Genomic DNA, 20744 nt, shown 5'->3' on the forward strand with positions numbered 1-20744 from the left:
TCCTAGACTATGCACTAGTAAAATTGGAGCTGGAGAAAGAGGTAAAACACAGAAAGGAAAATGCTCACAGGAGAAGCCCAGGTATGGGCGGGTAGAGACAGGTCTAAAGCAAAAAGGGCTCAGTGGAGCCCTGTCCACCTAGAGATAGAGAAGCAGGGTGGAAGTTGAAAAGCAAAGGTATTCTGAAGACAACCATTTTTTTTTTTAAATAAAAGCAATCATGTGTTTTCTCTGTCAGTTGGGTCTAAAATTTCAGCAATCTAAAAAGATTTTCCTAATTTCATTTGTTAAATTTCAGGGTTTGTTCCAGAAATCCTGCAGAACTGTGAAGGTTTGTACATGTGTGATAGGATGGCCAGTGCTCTAAAGGCAGGCTTTACATCTTTGCAGGTGACATTTGATAATTAATTCCCCTTGATCCCTACCTTCAAAAACTTCCTAATTGCTTTCATCCTTTTCTTTTAGGATTTTTAAGTACTTCTTGTCCTTGATTAGTTGAGAGTTAATATTTAAAATATGCGTTGTTAGATCCTATCTTACGAACCAGAATCCTGCTGGTTGTACAAAAAATAATGAGAACTTGAGCAGATAAGTAGTCTTCTGGCATGGTGTTGCTGGCTGATCCTCAGAGTAACTCGGCCACCTCCAGATAAATAGCATGTGGTTTCGTGTGCCCTTTTGTCTTATACCAAGGAATTGTCTACATTCCATACAGAAATTAAAGACTTGCAGAAATAAGCACTACACCAGGCCCATGATCTTTGGTGTCTAAATCTTTATGGATCCTCAGCTCTTTGGTTACTATTTTTAGACCCTTGGAGGAGAGCTCCAATGGACCAGCTGGAGAAAGTGCACGGAAATGCAAGCGAACTATTTTGTCTAATGTTCAACTTCAGAAACATGTTTCATCACTGGATGACACCCTAGCTGTGTTGGTTTTCTGTGAGGTTAATAGCACAGCGTGCACCCTGTACTTACAGAAATTTCAGTGCTAACCCTTACTACATGTTATAACTATTATAAGAGTTAACTAGGATCCTTACCTTCATATATAAAAGATACAAGGGGCCCATGCTGTGGTATAGCAGGTGAAGTTACCACCTGCAGTGCAGGCATCCCATATGGGCACTGGTTCGAGTCCCAGCTGCTCCACTTCCAATCCAGCTCTCTGCTGTGGCCTAGGAAAGCAGTGGAAGATAGCCCAGGTCCTTGGGCCCCTGCTCCCGTGTAGGAGTTGGGAAGAAGCTTGGGCCGCTGCACCAGCATGGGAGACCTGGAGGAAGCTCCTGTCTCCTGGGTTTAGATAGGCTCAGCCCCAACCATTGCAGCCATCTGGGGAGTGGACCAATGGAGGGAAGACCTCTCTCTCTCTCTCTCTCTCTCTCTCTCTGCCTCTCTCTCTCTCTGCCTCTCTGTACCTCTGCCTTTCAAATAAATTTTTATGATTTTTTTTAAAAGATAAAATAAATTTCTTATAATCTATGGCCAGGGATGGCATCTATATTATTCTGCTTATTAGGGCAGAAGTTATATGTATGTCAATTTATTGACTTCTTACTAAAATTGTTCAAATCAGATATCCCAGACTCTTCAGTTTACTTCCATTATCATAGACTGATAATTGTGGGTCATGTTTTGTCACTATTACATTTTATTCTACTTTTCTTGTAATTTTTAACACTATTATCTGATATTTAGAAGTATATTGTGTTTTTATGAAACTTGCATTTTAATATAATTTGGCCTTGGGGCTGGCACGTGGCGCACTAAGTTAATCCTCCACCTGCGGCACCAGCATCCCATATGGGCACCGGTTCTAGTCCCGGTTGCTCCTCTTCCAGTCCAGCTCTCTGCTGCAGCCCAGGAGTGCAGTGGAGGATGGCCCAAGTGCTTGGGTCCCCGCACCCGCATGGGAGACCAGGAGGAGGCTCCTGGCTCCTGGCTTTGGATCAGCGCAGCTCCAACTGTTGCGGCCATTTGGGGAGTAAACCAACCGAAGGAAGACCTTTCTCTCTGTCTCTCTCACTGTCTATAACTCTACCTGTCAAGTAAATTAAAAAATTAAAAATAAATTAATATAATTTGGTCTATTGTGTTTGCCTGGGTTGTAATTTATCAATTTATCCTTCAGTTTTCTTTTTGCTGCATTTGCTTGGCACAGTATCTTTTTGCATCCTTTTACTTTTAACCTCTGTTATTTTATTTCAGTTTTGCTTTTTGTAAGTAGTTTGCTTTAGATTTTTCTGACCCCATTGTAAATTCTTTGTTTTTATTTGGATTATGTAAGGGGGGGATTAATATATTTACATTTGTAGTTAAAACTCATAGGTGTTTTTAATTACTAAGTATATGTTTAATTTCAAAGTTTAAAACAACTCTAATTAAAGCACCTTTCAAAACCTTGTTTCCAGAATCTTTTGAGACATACATCAACCCACAGGAATGGGAAGGCTATCCTCAAGTGAAAGAGGAGGAGGAATTCATGATAGAGGAGGAGGATGCCACACACAAGAACTCTTGGAATCCAGACTTGAGTTCTTTCCAAAAGCTAATCCTTATTAAATGTTGTAAAGAAGAAAAGGTAGAGTATTTCCCTAATTAATGAACTGTGTTCTAATTATTTCTACTAAAGCACACTAGCCATTAATGATTCATGAATTTATTTGAACGTAACAATGGCCAAGTTTAAGAGGTCATTGTAGATGAAAAGAGAAACTGTTTTTACTGGAACATAGTGTTGTACACAGAGAATGAGGAGAGAAGAGTGGAGAGCCAGTCGTGGTTCTGGTCATCCTTTCCTACTGTGCAGAGAACTTACGTCATCTGCATATGGAAACTACAGGGTTTTTAAAGATCATGGCAAAATGGGGAGAAGGCATTTGAAGAGTGTAAAACCACAGTCACAAGATTCATTTGACGCCTCACTTGGCACCTGAGTTTAGACAGCAGAAGTCGATTGGAGAGATGGAGATGCAGCAGGATGTAGAGTTGAGGCAACTGGTGTGTCTTCCAATTTCTTATGGGTGCCAGGGGTGCAGCTGTATCAAGCAAGCAAGCGTGAAAAGAGAACTCTGCCAGGGAAAGATGTCACTAGGTAAACAGTGCTTGCCAACTGTAGAGTGGATTGCAGTCTGGAAGCCAGCTAATATGAGGATAGGAAACGCTGATGGAAAATATGGGCCAGAAATAAGTATCTGGGAATTGTCAGCACTGAGTTGGGAAGTAAAACCAGGGGAATTTGGGGGATTGTAGAAGAGTAACTCAAATAGAATGAGAAGACAAGTGGGCAGAGGATGAAAATCCTAAGAGTGCCAGTTTTTAAAAGGCAGACAGAAAAGATGTGGTCCCATTAGAAGGCATTGTCAGAGGAGTAGGAAGAATATTAAGGGGAAGAAGTGTCATGGAAACCAAGGAAGTATAGAGTTTTCAATACAGCAAAAATGGACCAACAAGCTAAATAAATCACTGAAGATAGTTCCAGTTTTATGTATATACAACTAATTTCCAATTTTCTTCGTAATAAAGAATAATATTACCTGCCAAGAATCTGAGTAACAAGTTGTAAGAGGCACGACAGAAAATTGAGGCTTTTCGTTTGAGAAATAGGAGAGAAGATGGGGACAGGAAGAGAGGTGGAGAGAGAGAACAAACGCACAGTAACTGGAAAATCCAGAAGCATAGTTGAGAAGCATTGCTATTATGTTGTAGATGTTTCTGCTCTGTACATTTCTGAAACCTATTCTCAAGTCTAGATTCCTCCATGTTGATGTGTGAAACACTGTTTGGTAGCATGATGTGGGTAAAGTTTTTACTTGAATATGTTAAGGACTTTTAAATAATCCTTTGTGGATTTGGAGTGATTGTCTCTACTGTTTTTAACTTTGATCACATTTGGGAGTGTTCTAAGACATGTTCTGAAAGAGTCTAGTTATTCAAGGATGTGATTAGGAGTTAAAACATTTTTATGGTGTAAGCATGTGTAAAATGAGAAAATAACAAACCTGATGATTCACCTAGCTTCAAAACTTATTAGAAAGAAACTTATTAAAAAGAAAAATATTTTGTTGATACACATGCCTACTCCATCAGCTCCCAGGGTTATTTTAAAGGAAACCTTATACATCACATCATCTTGCTGTTAAGAAATTTATATTTCTGCAAGGCAAAGATTTTTTTAAAAAAATGCATAATCACACTATCATAATCCCATCTTTAAAATTATTTGATGTCATCAAATATCTAGTCCACCTTTCCCCAGTTAAATTATAAATGCGTGCCCACAAACACACACACACACACACACACACCACCACCACCACCACCACCACCACCATGCAGGGTCACACAACCTAGATCCAGGGTCCACGTGGACATCCAACATCCTAACATCACATGTCCTTGACCCCCAACTCCACACCACAGCATCTCGTCTCCTCCAGTCACCCATACCTGTAGCCAACCTCAGGCCATTGTCATAGCTTGGACCTGCTCCGCATTAGAAATTTTAAGCCTCAACTTTGATCAGATTCAGTTTCAAAACTGAAGATATATATTCCTTGCCCAGAGGAAAAAAGTACCTAAGAAAGCCTTAAAACAGACCAGAGACAAGCTCTACAATGAGAGATTGCAAGGTAACCTCTCTGTTGCTCCCTGTTCTGTTCAGAAGCAGAGCCTGCTGAGTGTCCAACAGTTCTACCTGTAGTCAACTGTTCCTTTAGGAGGAAGAAGATATTCTAACATTGGCTTATGTGGGACACTACAGTCTTGCACCTACCCTCCTGGGGTGAACACTTAGTTCATTCAACTTTCTCTTAATTTTTGTCTCTGGTATTCAGGAACTTGAGTGTAATGGTACAAAGCACAAGTGTCGGAACAGTGCACACAATTTTGGTAGTTTACGCAGAGTCCTTATTCTTCAACAAAAACACAATGGAGTGTTTTATAGAAGGGTGTACAGAAGCAGGAACTGAAGAACTGTCAAGCCAGGGCAAGTATTCGGTGCAGCAATTAAGAGTGCACCTGAGACACCTGCATCCCATGTGGTGGGAATGCCTGGGTTTGGTTCTGACTCCAGCTCCCGACTCCAGCTTCCTGCTAATGTGCATTCACGGAGGAAGCATGATGCCTCAAGTACTTGGGTCCCTGCCACCCACGTGGGAGTCCCAGATCATGTTCTGGGCTCCTGGCCTTGCCCAGCCCCAGCTGTTGTGGGCACTTGGAGAGTAAATTAGAGGTCCCTCTCTGCTTTTCCACCTGTTCAAGTAAATAAATGATTAAAAAAGATTGTTACAGGATCTTGACTTACGCCTGGTCCATTTGTGCTTTGATTGCACCATTTCTGCTTCTCAGTGGCTACTGCTGGGGTTGTGCTTTGTCTTCAGAAACGTTCTGGTAAAGCCATGTTTCATCTCCTGTTATGATTCTTCAAAGGCTTGCCTTTGTTTAAAATTCCCGTGGAAAGCTCTGCTCGTCGGCAGCTCATCTGCTCCCAACAGTTTTGGCAGCCATGGAGCAAAGTTTGCTGCATTTTAATTTTTCCTTCAGTGTTGTGTAAGCTGAACCAGTCGAGATGCCTGTGGTGTTGGCTCCTGTTTCTGCTGATAATCACGGGTGCAGTTCATCGAGGGCACAAGAAAGATTCATTTTTTTCTCACAAAGTTACACGGTGGTCTGCCTCTGCAGGCTCCATCTGCAGCATTGACTTGTCCTTCTCAAAACAAGTTATCCGTTTGTGAACCACTGTCCCCATCAGTTTTTCATAAAGCATCAATAACTTCACCATTCTCCCAGCCGTGCTGCACCATCAATTTGATGTGTGTTCTTCCATTTTAGCAGAATTCACGTTGCTCTGAAGGGGGTTCTTTTCAAACTGATGTCTTCTCTGTCTTTGTACCATGAATGTTGAGACATTTTATTTTTATAACAAGTTAGCCCAAGTGCATTCTTGTGCAAAAAAAAAAAAAGGGGGGGGGTAAATCTATGTATGCTTTTTCTATAATTTGCATCTTCCATGAACTTTTGAAGACCCCTCAAAGAGGACCCCTCAAAGAGTTTGTTGTACCATTCAGAGTTTGAGGTATGCACCAGGAATCTTGGAACACATCCACCAAAGATAAAGGGAGACTGTTGCAGATATAATGAGGGACTCTCCTTTTACACAGTGCTACATCTTGTTGGTGATGTCATGAGAATCAGGGTTCCAGTAGATATTTTGGGTTTTTTTTTTTCCAGTAGATAGTTTGTTTCGAATCCACCAAGTTATGTCTATAAGAAGAAATATACACAATCGAGAGAGGATAAGTGCAGAAGTATATGCCGTCACCCTCGGAGGAACCAAAGGGGAAAACTAAGATAAAATCACCAGGATCCTCACCCCAACCTACCACTTTTCTAAAGTGTTTCCTTTTTAACTTGCAGGTGGTTTTTGCTCTTACAGACTTCGTGATAGAAAATCTAGGCAAGCAGTTTATAGAGACTCCACCTGTGGACCTGGCTACCCTCTACCAGGACATGTCCTGCACCACGCCCCTGGTGTTCATCCTAAGCACGGGCTCAGATCCCATGGGCGCGTTTCAGAGGTTCGCCCGGGAAAGTGGGTACTCAGACCGGTAAGCTCACATTGTACAATTTTATTATGAATATGTCTGAGTTAAAAGTTGCTTTTGTTTTTCCTCTTGTAGAGTATAAATTCCTGATAGTCAGGTATCCTTTACTAAGCAAATTAAGATATGTTGTTAAAATAGGATCAAAATCATAAAAACAGATATGAATTTTATTTGCCAAAAAGAGAAATTGCTTAAACTGTTAAAGTATAATAATCTAGTGGAATAAGTGATTATAACTTGTTTAGTATTTAACACATGTTTTTAATATAACTCTAAAGGGACTGAAGTTTATTTCCTAGGCTCAAACTTCCAAAAAATAAAAGCAGAAATAGCGCGCCTTATGTTCTATTATTCAGCTTGTCTTTCCTATGAGCTTCTAATCTGCTGGCGATAAGGACAAGGGAGGGGAAGATTGAAGTTTGAACTTGTTCACATTATTATGATTTCCTCTGATTTAAATGTCTCTTTCAGGGTAAGCTGATCTGATTTCTTTCTCATGAAGTTTCTGTCTTCTCACTCCCCTTCTTCCCTTACCCTTCCCAAGAAGGTGTCCAAGGAAGTAGGAAGGTGCACAAGACCACAGACTGGCAGGGAAAATGGGGGACCAGGAGGCAACCTCCAACTCTGAGGGGCTCCTGCAGGGAGGGACTGGTCTGACCTGGCCCTTGGACCAGGGGTTACAGGAGGCTGATGGAGTCCTTCTCTTCACTTATAGTTCAGGGTCTGTGTTAGTCAGGCTTCTCCAGAGAGAGAACCAATATGAAATATACATGTATATACACAATGTTGTTGCTAGATGGAAGGATAAGAGTTACCTTTGGGACAAAGGGAGGTAAATGATCGGAGTGGATGGGATCATAGGAGAGATGTCTCAGGACTATCAACCAAATTCTATTTTTTTTTTTAATATTTTTATTTATGGCCGGCGCCGCGGCTCACTAGGCTAATCCTCTGCCTTGCGGCGCCGGCACACCGGGTTCTAGTTCTGGTCGGGGCGCCGGATTCTATCCCGGTTGCCCCTCTTCCAGGCCAGCTCTCTGCTGTGGCCAGGGAGTGCAGTGGAGGATGGCCCAAGTGCTTGGGCCCTGCACCCCATGGGAGACCAGGAGAAGCACCTGGCTCCTGCCATCGGATAAGCGTGGTGCGCCGGCCGCAGCGCGCCGGCCGCAGCAGCCATTGGAGGGTGAACCAATGGCAAAGGAAGACCTTTCTCTCTGTCTCTCTCTCTCTCACTGTCCACTCTGCCTGTCAAAAAAAAATTATAAAAAAATTTTAAAAAAGATTTTTATTTATTTATCTGAGAGGTAGAGTTACACATAAAGAAAGGAAGAGACAGAGAAAGGTCTGCCATGTGCTTATTCACTCCCCAAATGGCTGCAATGGCCAGAGCTGGGCCAATCAGAAGCCAGGAGTTTCTTCCAGGTCTCCCATGCAGGTCTCCCAAGGACTTGGGCCATCTTCTACTGCTTTCCCAGGGCATAGCAGAGAGCTGGATCAGAAGAGGAGCAGCCAGGATTAGAACTGGCACCCACGTGGGATGCTGGCTCCACAGGCAGAAACTTAGCCTACTACACCACAGCGCCAAGTTCTCTTCTTAACCAAGTTCTCTTCTTAACCAAAATTGTTTTTTTGTGATCACTCATAGAGCTGATCAAAAATACTTTTCAGGCCGGCGCCGCGGCTCACTAGGCTAATCCTCCGCCTTGCGGCACTGGCACACCGGGTTCTAGTCCCGGTCGGGACGCCGATCCTGACCAGGTTGCCCCTCTTCCAGGCCAGCTCTCTGCTGTGGCCAGGGAGTGCAGTGGAGGATGGCCCAAGCCCTTGGGCCCTGCACCCCATGGGAGACCAGGAGAAGCACCTGGCTCCTGCCATCGGAACAGCGTGGTGCGCCGGCCGCAGCGCGCCTACCGCGGCGGCCATTGGAGGGTGAACCAACGGCAAAAAGGAAGACCTTTCTCTCTGTCTCTCTCTCACTATCCACTCTGCCTGTCAAAAAAAAAAAAAAAAAAAAAAAACTTTTCGATTGTGTCTATACTAAACAAGCATAGACTTTTTATCTTGTCATTATTCCTCAAACAATACAATATAACAACTATTTGCATAGCACTTACTTTGTATTAGGTTTTATAAGTAACCTAGAGATGATTTAAAGTATACAGGACGATATACATAGATCCTATGCAAATACCAAACTATTTTATTGTCATATAAGGGACTTCAGCATCTGTGTGTTGTGGTATATGTGGGGGAGGGGGAGTCCTGCCACCAACCTCCTTTGCATATTGAGATGCAACTATGATTTTTTCACTTTTCTGTGTTTTTGCTACAATAAAAATGTTTTTCTAAAGAGACAAACATTTGCCCTTATTTCAAAATGCATCTTCTAGGCAAGAGTCAACCATATTTGTATTTCTTAATATTTGTGTTGCTCAAAATAGCATATAACAGTATGTTGTCACTGTTGTTGAGTTCAGAGTTCAGTCGATTTCACTGGGGCAAGGACAAGGACCCATTGCTGAAAAAATGATCAAGGATGCAATGAAAACAGGAAACTGGGTATTTCTGCAAAACTGCCATCTTGCTGTTTCTTGGATGTTGGCAATGGAAGAGCTGATCAAGACCTTCACTGATACAGGTGTGTTGAGCACATGGTATATGCACAATAAGGCAAAAGCAGACTTTTGTTGTTGAATGCAATCCTTACAGTAATTCTTTACCATAGGCATTGTGCATCCCCATAGTAAAAGAAGAAATTTGAGACCTAAAGTATACAACCTGGGTTTGAAAAGATCTTCAGGCTCCAAATTAAACATATGACATTTCTGTTTCATATTGTTTTCTATGGGGGGAGGGGTGCATATGGACTTCAAATATATCGCAATAGGCATGATAAAATGAAATGGAAAGACTTAGGATCAAGAAACCATACTAAATATTCCTCTATAAATGATAGAAGTAAAGGAAAAAAGGTTCAAATTTCTTTTTTTAAAGATTTATTTATTTACGGGGCCGGTGCTGTGGCGCAGTGGGCTAACACCCTGGCCTGAAGTGCCGGCATCTCATATGGGTGCTGATTCTAGTCCCGGCTGCTCCTCTTCTGATCCAGCTCTCTGCTGTGGCCTGGGAAAGCAGTAGAAGATGGCCCAAGCTGGGCCTGTGGCTTATTTCCACTAAATAGAATTGACAAGGTCTTCTCTACTGCTCAGGGGCCTTTGATGATTAGAATTTTAATCAAGAAGATACCAAAACTGCAAAGTGCACAGTGGTGCTACCTGAGCTCCCGGAACACGGGGACATCAGGCAGCCTCACTGTACCCAGAGCAGCCCCTTTGCCAGTTCCCCCAGAAGACTGGACAGACCAGGGGAGACAGCTGAAGGAGGCTGGGTTTTGAGTGCTTGCAGCTCACTAAAGCTTAAGTAAGTGGAAAAATCCGCTTCTGGCCTTTGCTGTAAACATTTGAGTTCTTATGTTTAACTTGAGCCAGTATAAAATTAAATGCATTCAAGTAGTAAAGGGAGAAGAGAAAGGACAAGGGGTGGGAAGGGGAGCCAAACAAAAACCTCTGCACTTGAAGTTCTCAGGTCACAAGCAGAGTCCTGCCCGCCGCGTCCCACCTGTGTGCCCCATCTCTTCTCGGGTCCTCAGTTTCCCCTGGGAAGAAATGCTTGCACAGCATCAGTGCTGAAAGTCCTGAACTAAGATGATTTCTGCAGCCTTTTTCCTTCCAGCTCTAAAATTCTACCATGTCTGTGTAAATGCGTCTACCATTATAAGAGGAACAGTATGGGAGAAAAAGGCTGCTGAAAACCTGACTTTTTTCTTTCTTTGCTATTTTGATTAATTAGTTCATTAGTCCTAAAACTGATTGCTGCTTGTCATCTGTCCCTAACAATGTTGCTCTGGAATTGTACAAGAACTACCTTTTGGTTATATAATGTAACTTGTGAACATATATCACCAAACCAAGAAGCGAACATTCAACTTTGATCTGCAGTCATTCCTTCGGTAAATACTTCAGAACGTGCTATGTACCACACACTGTTCTGGTGCTTAAGGGTTTGTCGGTAAACAAAATGAGAGAGACAGAAAATGAATAAACCACATAAAAAATCAGTAACTTACCTAGTGCGATAGAATGCGGCCGGGTTCTGGGAAAGAATAAAAAGGAGAGTGAGGTAAGGAGAGGAGCAGAAAGGCTGAAATGGACAGGAGTGGGGAGAAAGGAAGGGAGACATTCTGAATGGTGCGGTCTGGCACCCTTCTCAGAAGGTAACAGCGACCAAGACGTGAGGAAGTGGAGGGGTCGGCAGGAAGAGCCCGTGCAGCGCCCTCGGGAGGGAGCCAGCATGGTTTGCTTAAAAACCACAACCAAGGAGGGCATCCTCACAAAGCCTGCATCTTCCCGGGGTGGGAACAGTGATTTTTTCCTGTTTCACTTTGTCCTTTTGAACCTAAAGTGGAACTTGTTCTTATTAAGTTCTCTGTCCACAGCTCACAAAGTAGAGAAAGTGATGTACTTGGCTGATGGCTGTTCATGGGGTCTCTCTGAACCCCTTCTCCCTCGGTTCCTTTTGCAACGTCTCTGCCAAAGGGAGAAGTCCCTTACTTCTCAAACAAAGCTTTCTCGCCTTTTTTCTTTTTCTTTTTTTTTTGTTGTTGTTGTTGTTTTTTGTTTGTTTGTTTTTTGCAATTTGTTGGAAATTAAATGGTGGCGGGGAGGGAATCCATAAATGAACTGGCACAACTGTCCCTGTTTTCAATGGAAAAATTTCTCCATTTCAAAGGAAAGGCCTTTCAAGTCTCATCAAGAATTGAAAACCAACATTTCCTAATTTCTTTTCCCAAATGTTCAGCTACTAGACTGCGCCACTCTCCCATGTGAAGTTTCCAGAATGACTCTTCCCAACTCTGTTTTAAAAGTTTGCAATACACTTGAAATAGATGAACTAGACCTTGAAACACAGCATGTTTCTTTCCCTAGAGGAACTGTTTCTTATGGAAAAGCACTACCACAATGTAAACATTTTCCATTTTGGTCGTCTTGTCTTTGTTTTAAACAGATATTGTGATCAAGGATACTTTTCGGCTTTTCTTAAGCTCCATGCCCAGTAATACATTCCCTGTCACAGTACTTCAAAATTCTGTCAAGGTAATGTATGAATGTTTGGAACGATGGGAAACAGTCATGTTGACCCAGGGGTTCCAGGGAGCTCAGACCCTGCACAGAAACTTGTCAAGGTAGCAGGGTGGGGAGGTGGAAGGCAGCATCCTCTCCCCTGAGAGCAAGCAGGCAACCAGTTGCCCACGCCAATGCCCATCCTGCTTGCCCTCATTCTATTAGTCATTCTACTCTTCCACTTCTTACCCAATATAAGAAAACAGATCCTCTCCCAGACTTAAGGGAATGTTTCAGCAGTGGAGACCCAGGCCTCGCGTGCTCTGGCTACTGGGTTTCAATGCAGAAAGTTCTCAATATGCAGGAAGCTTCTGTATATGAGGAACAAGAGGTTCTTCCTCCCTCCCTGCCCCATGTCATGGGACATCATGGGATGGTGCCATTTCTAAAGATGGCTCCAGAATCAAATGAAGAAAGCCTTAGCAGGATGGATGTTTGGTACAGAGGTCAAACATGCCACTTGGATGCGATCCCCACATCCCATATCATACTGCTTGGTGAAAAGTTCCAGTTCCACTCTCAATTCTATCTTCACGCCCACGCACACCCTGGGAGATGATGGCCCAACTACTTGGGTGTCTGCCAGCCACATGGGGGATCCCGATGGAGTTCCAGGCTCCTGACTCCAGCCTGGTCCAACTCCAGCAGTTGTGGGCATTCGAGTATGAGCCAGCAGATAAAACATCTCTCTTCTCTCTCCCTTATCCCTTCATCCTTCCTTTCTTTCAAATTAATGAGTAAATGCAATTTAAAAATAAATCCTTAGTATGCTTTTTCTCCATATTTAGAGAAATGGACACCACATAGAAGATCTGAGGTTCTTCTACAGGAGGTTCAGTCACTGTAGTTCTGAGACCACACTGGGCCCTATTCTTTCTGGACTGAGGCGCTTAGCAAGACTCAAAGCAGGGGCCGGAGCCGTGGCATAGTGGGTTAAGCCACCATCTGCGGTATTGGCATCCCATATAGGCGCTGGTTTGAGTCCCATCTGCTCCACTTCTGATCCAGCTCCCTGCTAATGCCACTGAGAAAGCAGTGGAGGATGGCCCAAGTGCTTGGACCCCTGCACCCATGTGGAAGACTCAGAGGAAGCCCCTGGCTCCTGCCTTCGGCCTGGCCCAGCCTCAGCTGTTGTGGCCATTTAGGGAATGAACTGGCAGATAGAAGATCAATCTCTCTGGCTCGCTCGCTCTCCCCTTCTGTAACTCTGCCTTTCAAATAAATTAATAAATCTTAAAAAAAAAAAAAAGACACAAAGCAGGCTGGAACACACCAGGCATGCCTGCCAGGAACCAGTTCTCTACATCCTCTCTGTGACTTCAGTCTGTGTGCGCTATTCAGAAACATTGCACATGTACACAATCCCCCTCTCTGCCACGTGTGGTCTCTCCAAATCCAGGTAACCAACGAGCCTCCAAAAGGCTTACGTGCTAATATCAGACGAGCGTTTACTGAAATGACACCTTCGTTCTTTGAAGAAAATATCCTTGGAAGAAGATGGAGACAAATAATATTTGGCATTTGTTTCTTCCATGCAATTATTCAGGTACAATCAACTCTCAGGTTTTTTTTGGTTGGGGGGAGGGTAGAAGTTTTCTCTTTTTTTTTTTTTTAATTTTATTTAAGGTATACAAATTTTATGTATTTCATATATAGAGATTTAGGAACATAGTGATACTTCCCACCCTGCCTTCCCTCCTGCCCACGCTCCCATCCATCCTCCTCCTTCCTCTCCTATTCCCTCTTAATTTTTACAATGATCTACTCTCAGTCTACTCGCGAGATTAACCCTACACTAAGTAAAGAATTCAACAAATAGAAGAAAATACTGTTCCGCAACAGTAGAGACGAGGACTTTAAACAAGCATCAAATCTCAAAATGTCAAACTCTGCCTTTTAATAGTAACAAAGAAGTGTGTTGTGGCGTAAACAAATAAATAATAGTAAGAAAGCTTGCAAATGGCATTGCAAAACACTGAAAGCCAGCCCAATTCTGTCTAAACCTAAGTTTGTTTGTTTGTTTTTATTTACTCCATCACTGATGTTGCCCTTGCCTTGGCATCTCGCAGCTTCTGCCTGAACCTCTGTTCTGATTGCCTTCAGAGTGCCAGCACCTGGAAGATCACACCAGGACCAATTCAACCTGCAAAAAAATGACCTCAGTTCTGCTTTGTGTCCAAAATCTGCCTCCCCTCCAGACTCTGTTTCTGACATCAGTGATCCCCGGCTCTCAGTCACCTACAGTCAGAACTGCAGGATTGTTTTTATTCTCTTCACACACATGTATTTTGTCTGTCATCAAGTTCTCCTTATTTTTCTTGCAATAGCTTCATTCTCACCTGTTCCTTTTAACAGCTTCTTCCTTACCTATGACTAGGACAGTGACTTGCCTGAATGATGACCTTGAACTCAGCACCACTGTCTCCTTGTTCAAATGGTACTGCTTGCTCTGGTATCATTATGTCATGTTGAACTTGAATTCTGACTCTCCAACTACATATCCCTATCTGATGTCTTCAGTCTAGTTGTATTTTTTTGACTGATTTTTTTTTATTGTGAGGAAATGCAAATCAATGGAAATGTTTGAATTTTCAAAATTTTACACAAAATTAATTTTAGCAAATTTTATTTCAGATCATTTTATTTTTATGTTCCAGGAGAGAAAGAAGTTTGGCCCCCTGGGTTGGAATATCTGCTATGAATTTAATGACAGTGACAGGGAATGTGCTTTACTGAACCTCAACCTTTACTGTCAAGAAGGAAAGATTCCCTGGGATGCGCTCATTTACATTACCGGTCAGTGTGTCCCCGTGTCCCAGACATCCAGCTGTGTACCAGGAGGGCGCTGGTTTTACCCAGCTGGCCACACAGAGATGGCGTCCTCCCAGTGTGAATGGCACTGATGGTTCCTTGGGATGTCCCCTTTGCATAGTAGAGTTTGAATGCCTTGCTACAAATGCTTGATTCCATTTTACTCACTGGCCCCTAAAGGAAGCACTCGTTCCATGGGAACTGTGGGTGTTTTAGAATACTGCAGTCAGTGTTGGGTTAAGGACTCAAAAATCAATATTCTTCAGCAAAATAAAAAGATGAAGAAATATACAAATAGAACTCAGTGGCTTTGGTTTCTGTTATTTGGAAAAAGTGAGATTATTAGAATAGGGTACATATACTAGGGTTGTTGTTTTTTTTTTTCTTTTAAAAAATTGACATTCTTTAGAGGAGTGGGTATTAGAAAGAAATGCTGATATTCTCTTCCATTTTTCAATATTTTTTAAAAAGCCATTAGAATTTGAGTATGATTATCAGTTTTTAAGAAGCAGTAATATATTTTAAAATGCAAACTCCTTTTCAGGTGAAATTACATATGGCGGAAGAGTTACAGACACCTGGGATCAAAGATGCCTTCGTACTGTCTTGAAAAGATTTTTTTCTCCTGAAACACTAGAAGATGATTATAAATATTCTGAATCAGGTGAATGACTTCTCAGTAGTATAGACAGGACTTTTCCCAGGAAGCCACTGTACCCAGGGACTCTGTGTCGAATCTTCTCAATCCAGTCACCATCCCCACCCCATTCCCATGTCTGACCACATTCCGATCTGGGGGGGGGGGGGATTTATTTATTTTAGGGCCAGCATTGTGGCATAGCAGGTAAAGCTGCTACCTGCAATGCTGACATCCTATATGGGCACTGGTTTGAATCCCGGCTGCTCCACTTCCAATCCAGCTCCCTGCTAATGCCCTGGGAAAGTGGCAGAAGATGGCCCAAGTGCCTCGACCTCTGTGCCTATGTGGGAGACCCAGAAGGAGCTCCTGGCTTCAGTCTGGGCCAGCCCTGGCCATTGTGGCCGCCTGAGGAGTGAACCAGCAGATGAAAGATCTCTCTCTCTCTCTCTCTCTGTCCCTCCCTCCCTCCCTCCCTCCCCCCCCCCTCTGCCTTTCAAATAAATAAAATTTATTTTGAAAGTTAGAGGAAGATACAGAGATCTTCCAACTGCTGGTTCACTCCCCAGTGGGCCAGGCGGAAGCCAGGAGCTCCCTCCAGGTCTCCCACATGGGTGGAAGGGCACAAATACTTCAGCCATCTTCCACTGCTTTTCCCAGGCCAACATCAGGAAGCTGGATTGGAAGTAGAGAAGCCGGGACACGAACCAGCACCCATGTGGCATACCCACATTGTAGGCAGGAGCTTTACCTACTACTGTACAACACCAGCCCCCAGAGCTAGTTTGATAGAAAGATACCTGTACAGTAACCACTTTCAGTTATTTCCTTATTACAGTTGATTGTGTTATGTCTACATGTGTTCTTAAAGTTATATTCTAACATATCTTAAAGGTAATTAAGAAAGACTTCTATTACAGCAAGTCGAGCCAAAAAGCAAGTCTGTGTGTTGGTGATACCTCATTATGGGTCAGACAGCAAGTAGATCAAAAGATCCTGACAGTTAATCCCGTTGGATAGAGCAGTCTGATTGGTACAGTATAGGCCCATAAAAGTCTCCTACCACTGAGTTGTTAGATGCTCAGAGCTGATAAGCTCCAACAGTTTATCCAGTATTCGCTATGGAAAAATGAGTAATCTTAGATATCAGTGTTTCATAAATGTAGCTTTTGGCTTGGGAAGCTGAAGAAGGGTGGTTTTTTTAATCAAACAAATATGAAAGCAGTCTCCTCTAACACAAGCATATATTTGGAGTCCTTACTGAGACACACGTTTTAGCAGTGTGTCCCTGGATTCTTAGAATCTTGCAATGTTTTGGAATAGACATCTCGCAACATCAGAACACTGATCAGACGCTCAAGGCCTCAAGAAAAGTTAGCAAAACTAGACGCAGAAATGAAAGCAAAGAAGGATTAGAGAAAACAATTCCCATTTCCATGGAAGTCAACAGCTAAACCAGGCAGGGAAGAGCCAAACACAGCAATCAAAGCCAGTCTATTTGAGACATCTCTCTCCTCTGTGTTTCCATCACAGGTGTCTATTTTGCCCCCGTGGCTGACAGCCTGCAAGAGTTTAAGGACTACATTGAAAACCTGCCTTTGATAGATGACCCAGAAATTTTTGGGATGCATGAAAATGCCAACCTAGTGTATCAGGTATGGTCTTCAAAGACATGTTTACTTATGTTGTATATGTAAACTCGGATTTTCAATCATTAATTCACTGAGATAATTTTCGTAAACAGTAAAAGTATTATTTCATCATGGCTTCAGCAGTTGGTTCCAATTTAGCCTGTGCACTCTGGATCCTTCACAGACCCCTGATGTCATAACACACTTTCCCGGTCACCAGACAGGCCCCTCCATCTTCAGTCTTCTGCCTTTTCTGTCATCGGCCTGCTCCTAGACCACCACAACATGCAGACATGAATAGTGACCTTTTCTCTTTTGCTCTTCTCCCGCCACATTGGGCACATTTATCTAGTTTAACACAAAGATGTATGGATCACACATGTTTAGATTATAAAAGTACATTGTACCAAATGTTCAAAGCATATAAATTACAATGCTCTTCATTAAAATCAGGGTTGTCGTACTAGACCACAGCAGTAGGTCCAAAGAGCAAACCAGATTTTCATTCTTCTGTGTAAGACCTTCTGATGCTGCAGCCTTACCAAGGGTAGTCCAATGTCCTCTGCATGGCATTCAAAGCTCCTCTGTGCCATGGGCATCCCAGTTGCACCATCTGCCATGAAGGCATCTGTGGGTGAAGAGAGCCATGAAAGGAGGTGTGTCCCAGGGAATCTGAAAACTCTGGGCTCTAGATTTGACCTCATGAGTCTAAAAGGAATCATCTTTCTGTTCATCTTTAAGTTTTGCTCCTAGAGGTTTTAGGCAGTGAAATACACCTAGATATCAAGGAGTCCATGAGAATCAAAAGTGGGACTTCCAGAAGAGCATCAAGAAGTCATTTCTTGCCCTTGACCGTTAAAACCGCTTTGCCATTCAGTGGGAACTTAGAATAATGCATCTTGTTTTTCCTTGTTCTACTTTCAGGAGGAAAATCTGGTGACCAAACCTCCTGTTAATGTTTACTCCTGACTATTTGCCCTGGAGGGTGTGGTGTGGAAGGGGAGGGCAGGGTGAGAGACGGAAAGGGGGCGAGGGTATGGCAAGGCTCACTGGGTGCTGTGAGAAGGACAGCATTGTAAGAAGGGTAAAGCTCTTGGCAGTGTGTCCCTGGAATGTAGTTTTTGTCTTGTTTTGTTTCCCATTGGTTTCAGCATGGCCAGAACAGCAGGTGGAGAATGAGGCCCCTGGTATGCTTTCCTGTCCAGCCTCCCTTCCTCTGTCTTAATGCATTAGTTCATTCCCTGGCTCCAAATTCTTTCATTTGAGACAAATGCCCTTTCCCTATTCCATGGAGTTCTGATAAAGTTCCAATCATCCCCCACCTCCACAGAAGTGGGCATGTGACTCAAAACTGGCCAAAACCAGTACTCCCTCCCTGAGCCATGCTAATTGGCCCAAGGAGTAGGCACATGACCCATGCTAAGTGAGTAGGAATCCTTTGCTGAAATAATATATATAGATGCTGGGGGAAGGGGTTTATAGGAGGGCTCTGTCTTCTCTCTGGACTCACTGCCTATGGAGGCAGTGTATCTACAGCTGTCTTGGCCTTGTCCCTGACACACCCACCACCTCCCATCCACCACCTAGACAAAGCTCACCTGCCAAAGGAAAGAATGAGGGCAGCGTAAACAGAAAGAGCCAAGCAGGTGCAGAAAGAGTGTTAGAGCCCCAAGCAGGTGCAGAAAGAGTGTTGGAGCCATTCACACTGTGCAGGGGAGGCAAAATTCCATCTCTTTCCTCTTAGAGTGTGGGTGGGACTGGGAACTAAATTGATATAAGATAGGTTTAACAGGATACAAGAATAGAATTATAATAAAGTTTTATGTGACACTCATAAGGAAATGAAAACTCAGAGAAGTGCTAAAACCTACATGCCTTTGCATGAGATTGACCAAGGAGAGATAACTACAGAAAAGTAACTGAATTGTTTGGGGAGGCTAAAGAAAGCTAAGAATTTGTTAACAAGATCTGTTTGTTCTCCTGGCCATGCCTCCCAATCAAAGCATGTTTCTTTTCTCCCATCTTCCACATGGGACTTTTTCTCTCCTGTTTTCAGGAAGAGAAGGGAAGATTAGATTTCCCTTCTTCCATCTGCTGCGTTTCCAGTTGCTTTTAGCTCAAAGTGAGCCTGGTGCCGCTGGGGCATATTTTGGGCTAGCATATGTGCTTTCCTTCGCCTCTACAACAGCCAACAGACTCCTTTGCTTTACTGGCTTAGGCTAAACCACTGTGCCTCATCCAGGCTGTAAAGTCTTAGCACCAAGGATATAAATTATTCCTTCTTCTCCCCCAACAAACTGCACTTACCGAGACGTTTATCAGAAACCAGTAAAGGGCAGGAATGGAGAGGGCTGAGCATCCTGCAACCGTGTGCCGCACACACAGGCTGCCATGTCAGCCGCTGAGGCCCCAGCATTGCCACAGCGTCTCCTCTGATCAAGCTGGATGTGAAGGGGAAGCCACTGGTTATGAGAGTGGTCTGTAGTGTTCCTACAGGTAACAAGCAAAGGAGCAAGGCTGCTGTCCCCAGCCCGGCCAGTGGTCCCCATGGCTGCCTGACAGTTCCTCCTAGAGCCGTTGCTGTGGACTCAGTCTCTGCTGGGCAGGGTTTTCTGCTCTTGGACTGCACAGGCCTGGAGGTGAAGAAAGCATGTGCCCGCCCAGCTTCTGGGTCCGCTAACCTGCTGGGGCACCCTGGTTTCATACAGACGAAGAAAGGAATGGAGCGTATGCCCGTGAGGACAAGGTTGAAGCAGAGCCAACCAGACAGGAGCTTCCCAAGCCGTGTCCACACTAGGAGATGTTTATGTCAGTGAAGCCTCGGGGACGGCTCACCCAGCCTTCAGGTCCATGCTGGGAGTCAACCTGCACGGAAGGCTGGTGGTGCCAGTCAGCTGTCCATCACTATAACAAAACACCTGAGAGAAGCTAACTTTCTAAGGAGAGGTTTCTTTTAGCTCTGAGTCCTGGAGGTTCACAGTCCAAGATCGGGTGATCCCATTTGTTGGCCACCTGGTGAGGGCCTTCTTGCTGGCAGAGTCCTGAGATGATGATGCAGAGCATCACAGGGCAAGAGGGAGGTGCATCTGAGTACCTGAGTTCGAGTCCTGGCCCCACCCCTGATGCCTGCTACTGTGTACTCTGGGAGGTAGCAAGTGATGACTCAAGCACTTGGAGTCCTTGGAGCTGGCGCTGTGGAGCAGTGGGTTAAGCTGCTGCCTGTGACGCCAGCACCCCATATGAGCACCAATTTGAGTCCCAGTTCTCCTTCTGATCCAGCTCCCTGCTAATATGCCTAGGAAAACACTGGAAGAGGACCCAAGCACTTGGGCCCCTGTACCACGTGGAAGACCCGAATGGAGTCCCAGGCTCCTAGCTTCAGCCTGTTCCAGTCCCAGACGTTGTGACCATTTGAGGAGTAAACCAGTGGATGGAACACTTCTCTCTGTCTCCCCCACTCTCTAGATATCAAAGAGTCCCCGGGAATCAGAAGTGGAACATCTGCCTTTCAAATACATAAATAAATCTTTAAAAAAAAAAAAAGCTCTTGGGTCCCTGCCATCCACATGAGGGACCTGAATTGAGAGTGAGCTGGCATATGAAATTTTTCTCTCTATCTCTCTCTCTCAGAAATAAAATCACTTTATTTTGAAATATTGAGGATAGATCTCAGGTTACACAGTCTTGCCACAGTTTAATTAAATGTCCTCATTTAATGAATGTCCTACATTTCTGAGAATGTCCCTTATTTCCACAAGTAAACTATTTGTGCTACAACTTACTCTTTTTTTAAGGTTTAAAAGCAAGATTTATTAGAGTCAAAGACCTCCAGCCGGAGCAGCATGGCGGGGGGCTGCAAGAGAAGCAAAACCCAAAGGAC

General features: G+C 43.7%; 1 protein-coding gene across 1 annotated transcript in view; it reads left to right on the plus strand.

The window, feature by feature from the left end:
• DNAH6 (dynein axonemal heavy chain 6) overlaps window positions 1-20744 on the plus strand; it is a 287841-nt gene that overhangs the window by 241397 nt on the left and 25700 nt on the right. Inside the window, exons 62-69 of the mRNA XM_062208725.1 lie at window positions 2412-2581; window positions 6418-6608; window positions 9083-9243; window positions 11670-11758; window positions 13185-13331; window positions 14443-14581; window positions 15141-15260; window positions 16767-16888. Coding sequence (XP_062064709.1) covers window positions 2412-2581; window positions 6418-6608; window positions 9083-9243; window positions 11670-11758; window positions 13185-13331; window positions 14443-14581; window positions 15141-15260; window positions 16767-16888 — 1139 coding nt within the window. The remainder of the gene's footprint in view (window positions 1-2411; window positions 2582-6417; window positions 6609-9082; window positions 9244-11669; window positions 11759-13184; window positions 13332-14442; window positions 14582-15140; window positions 15261-16766; window positions 16889-20744) is intronic.

The sequence above is a fragment of the Lepus europaeus genome, chromosome 13 (genome assembly GCF_033115175.1).
Source record: "Lepus europaeus isolate LE1 chromosome 13, mLepTim1.pri, whole genome shotgun sequence".
Taxonomy (NCBI): Eukaryota; Metazoa; Chordata; class Mammalia; order Lagomorpha; family Leporidae; genus Lepus; species Lepus europaeus.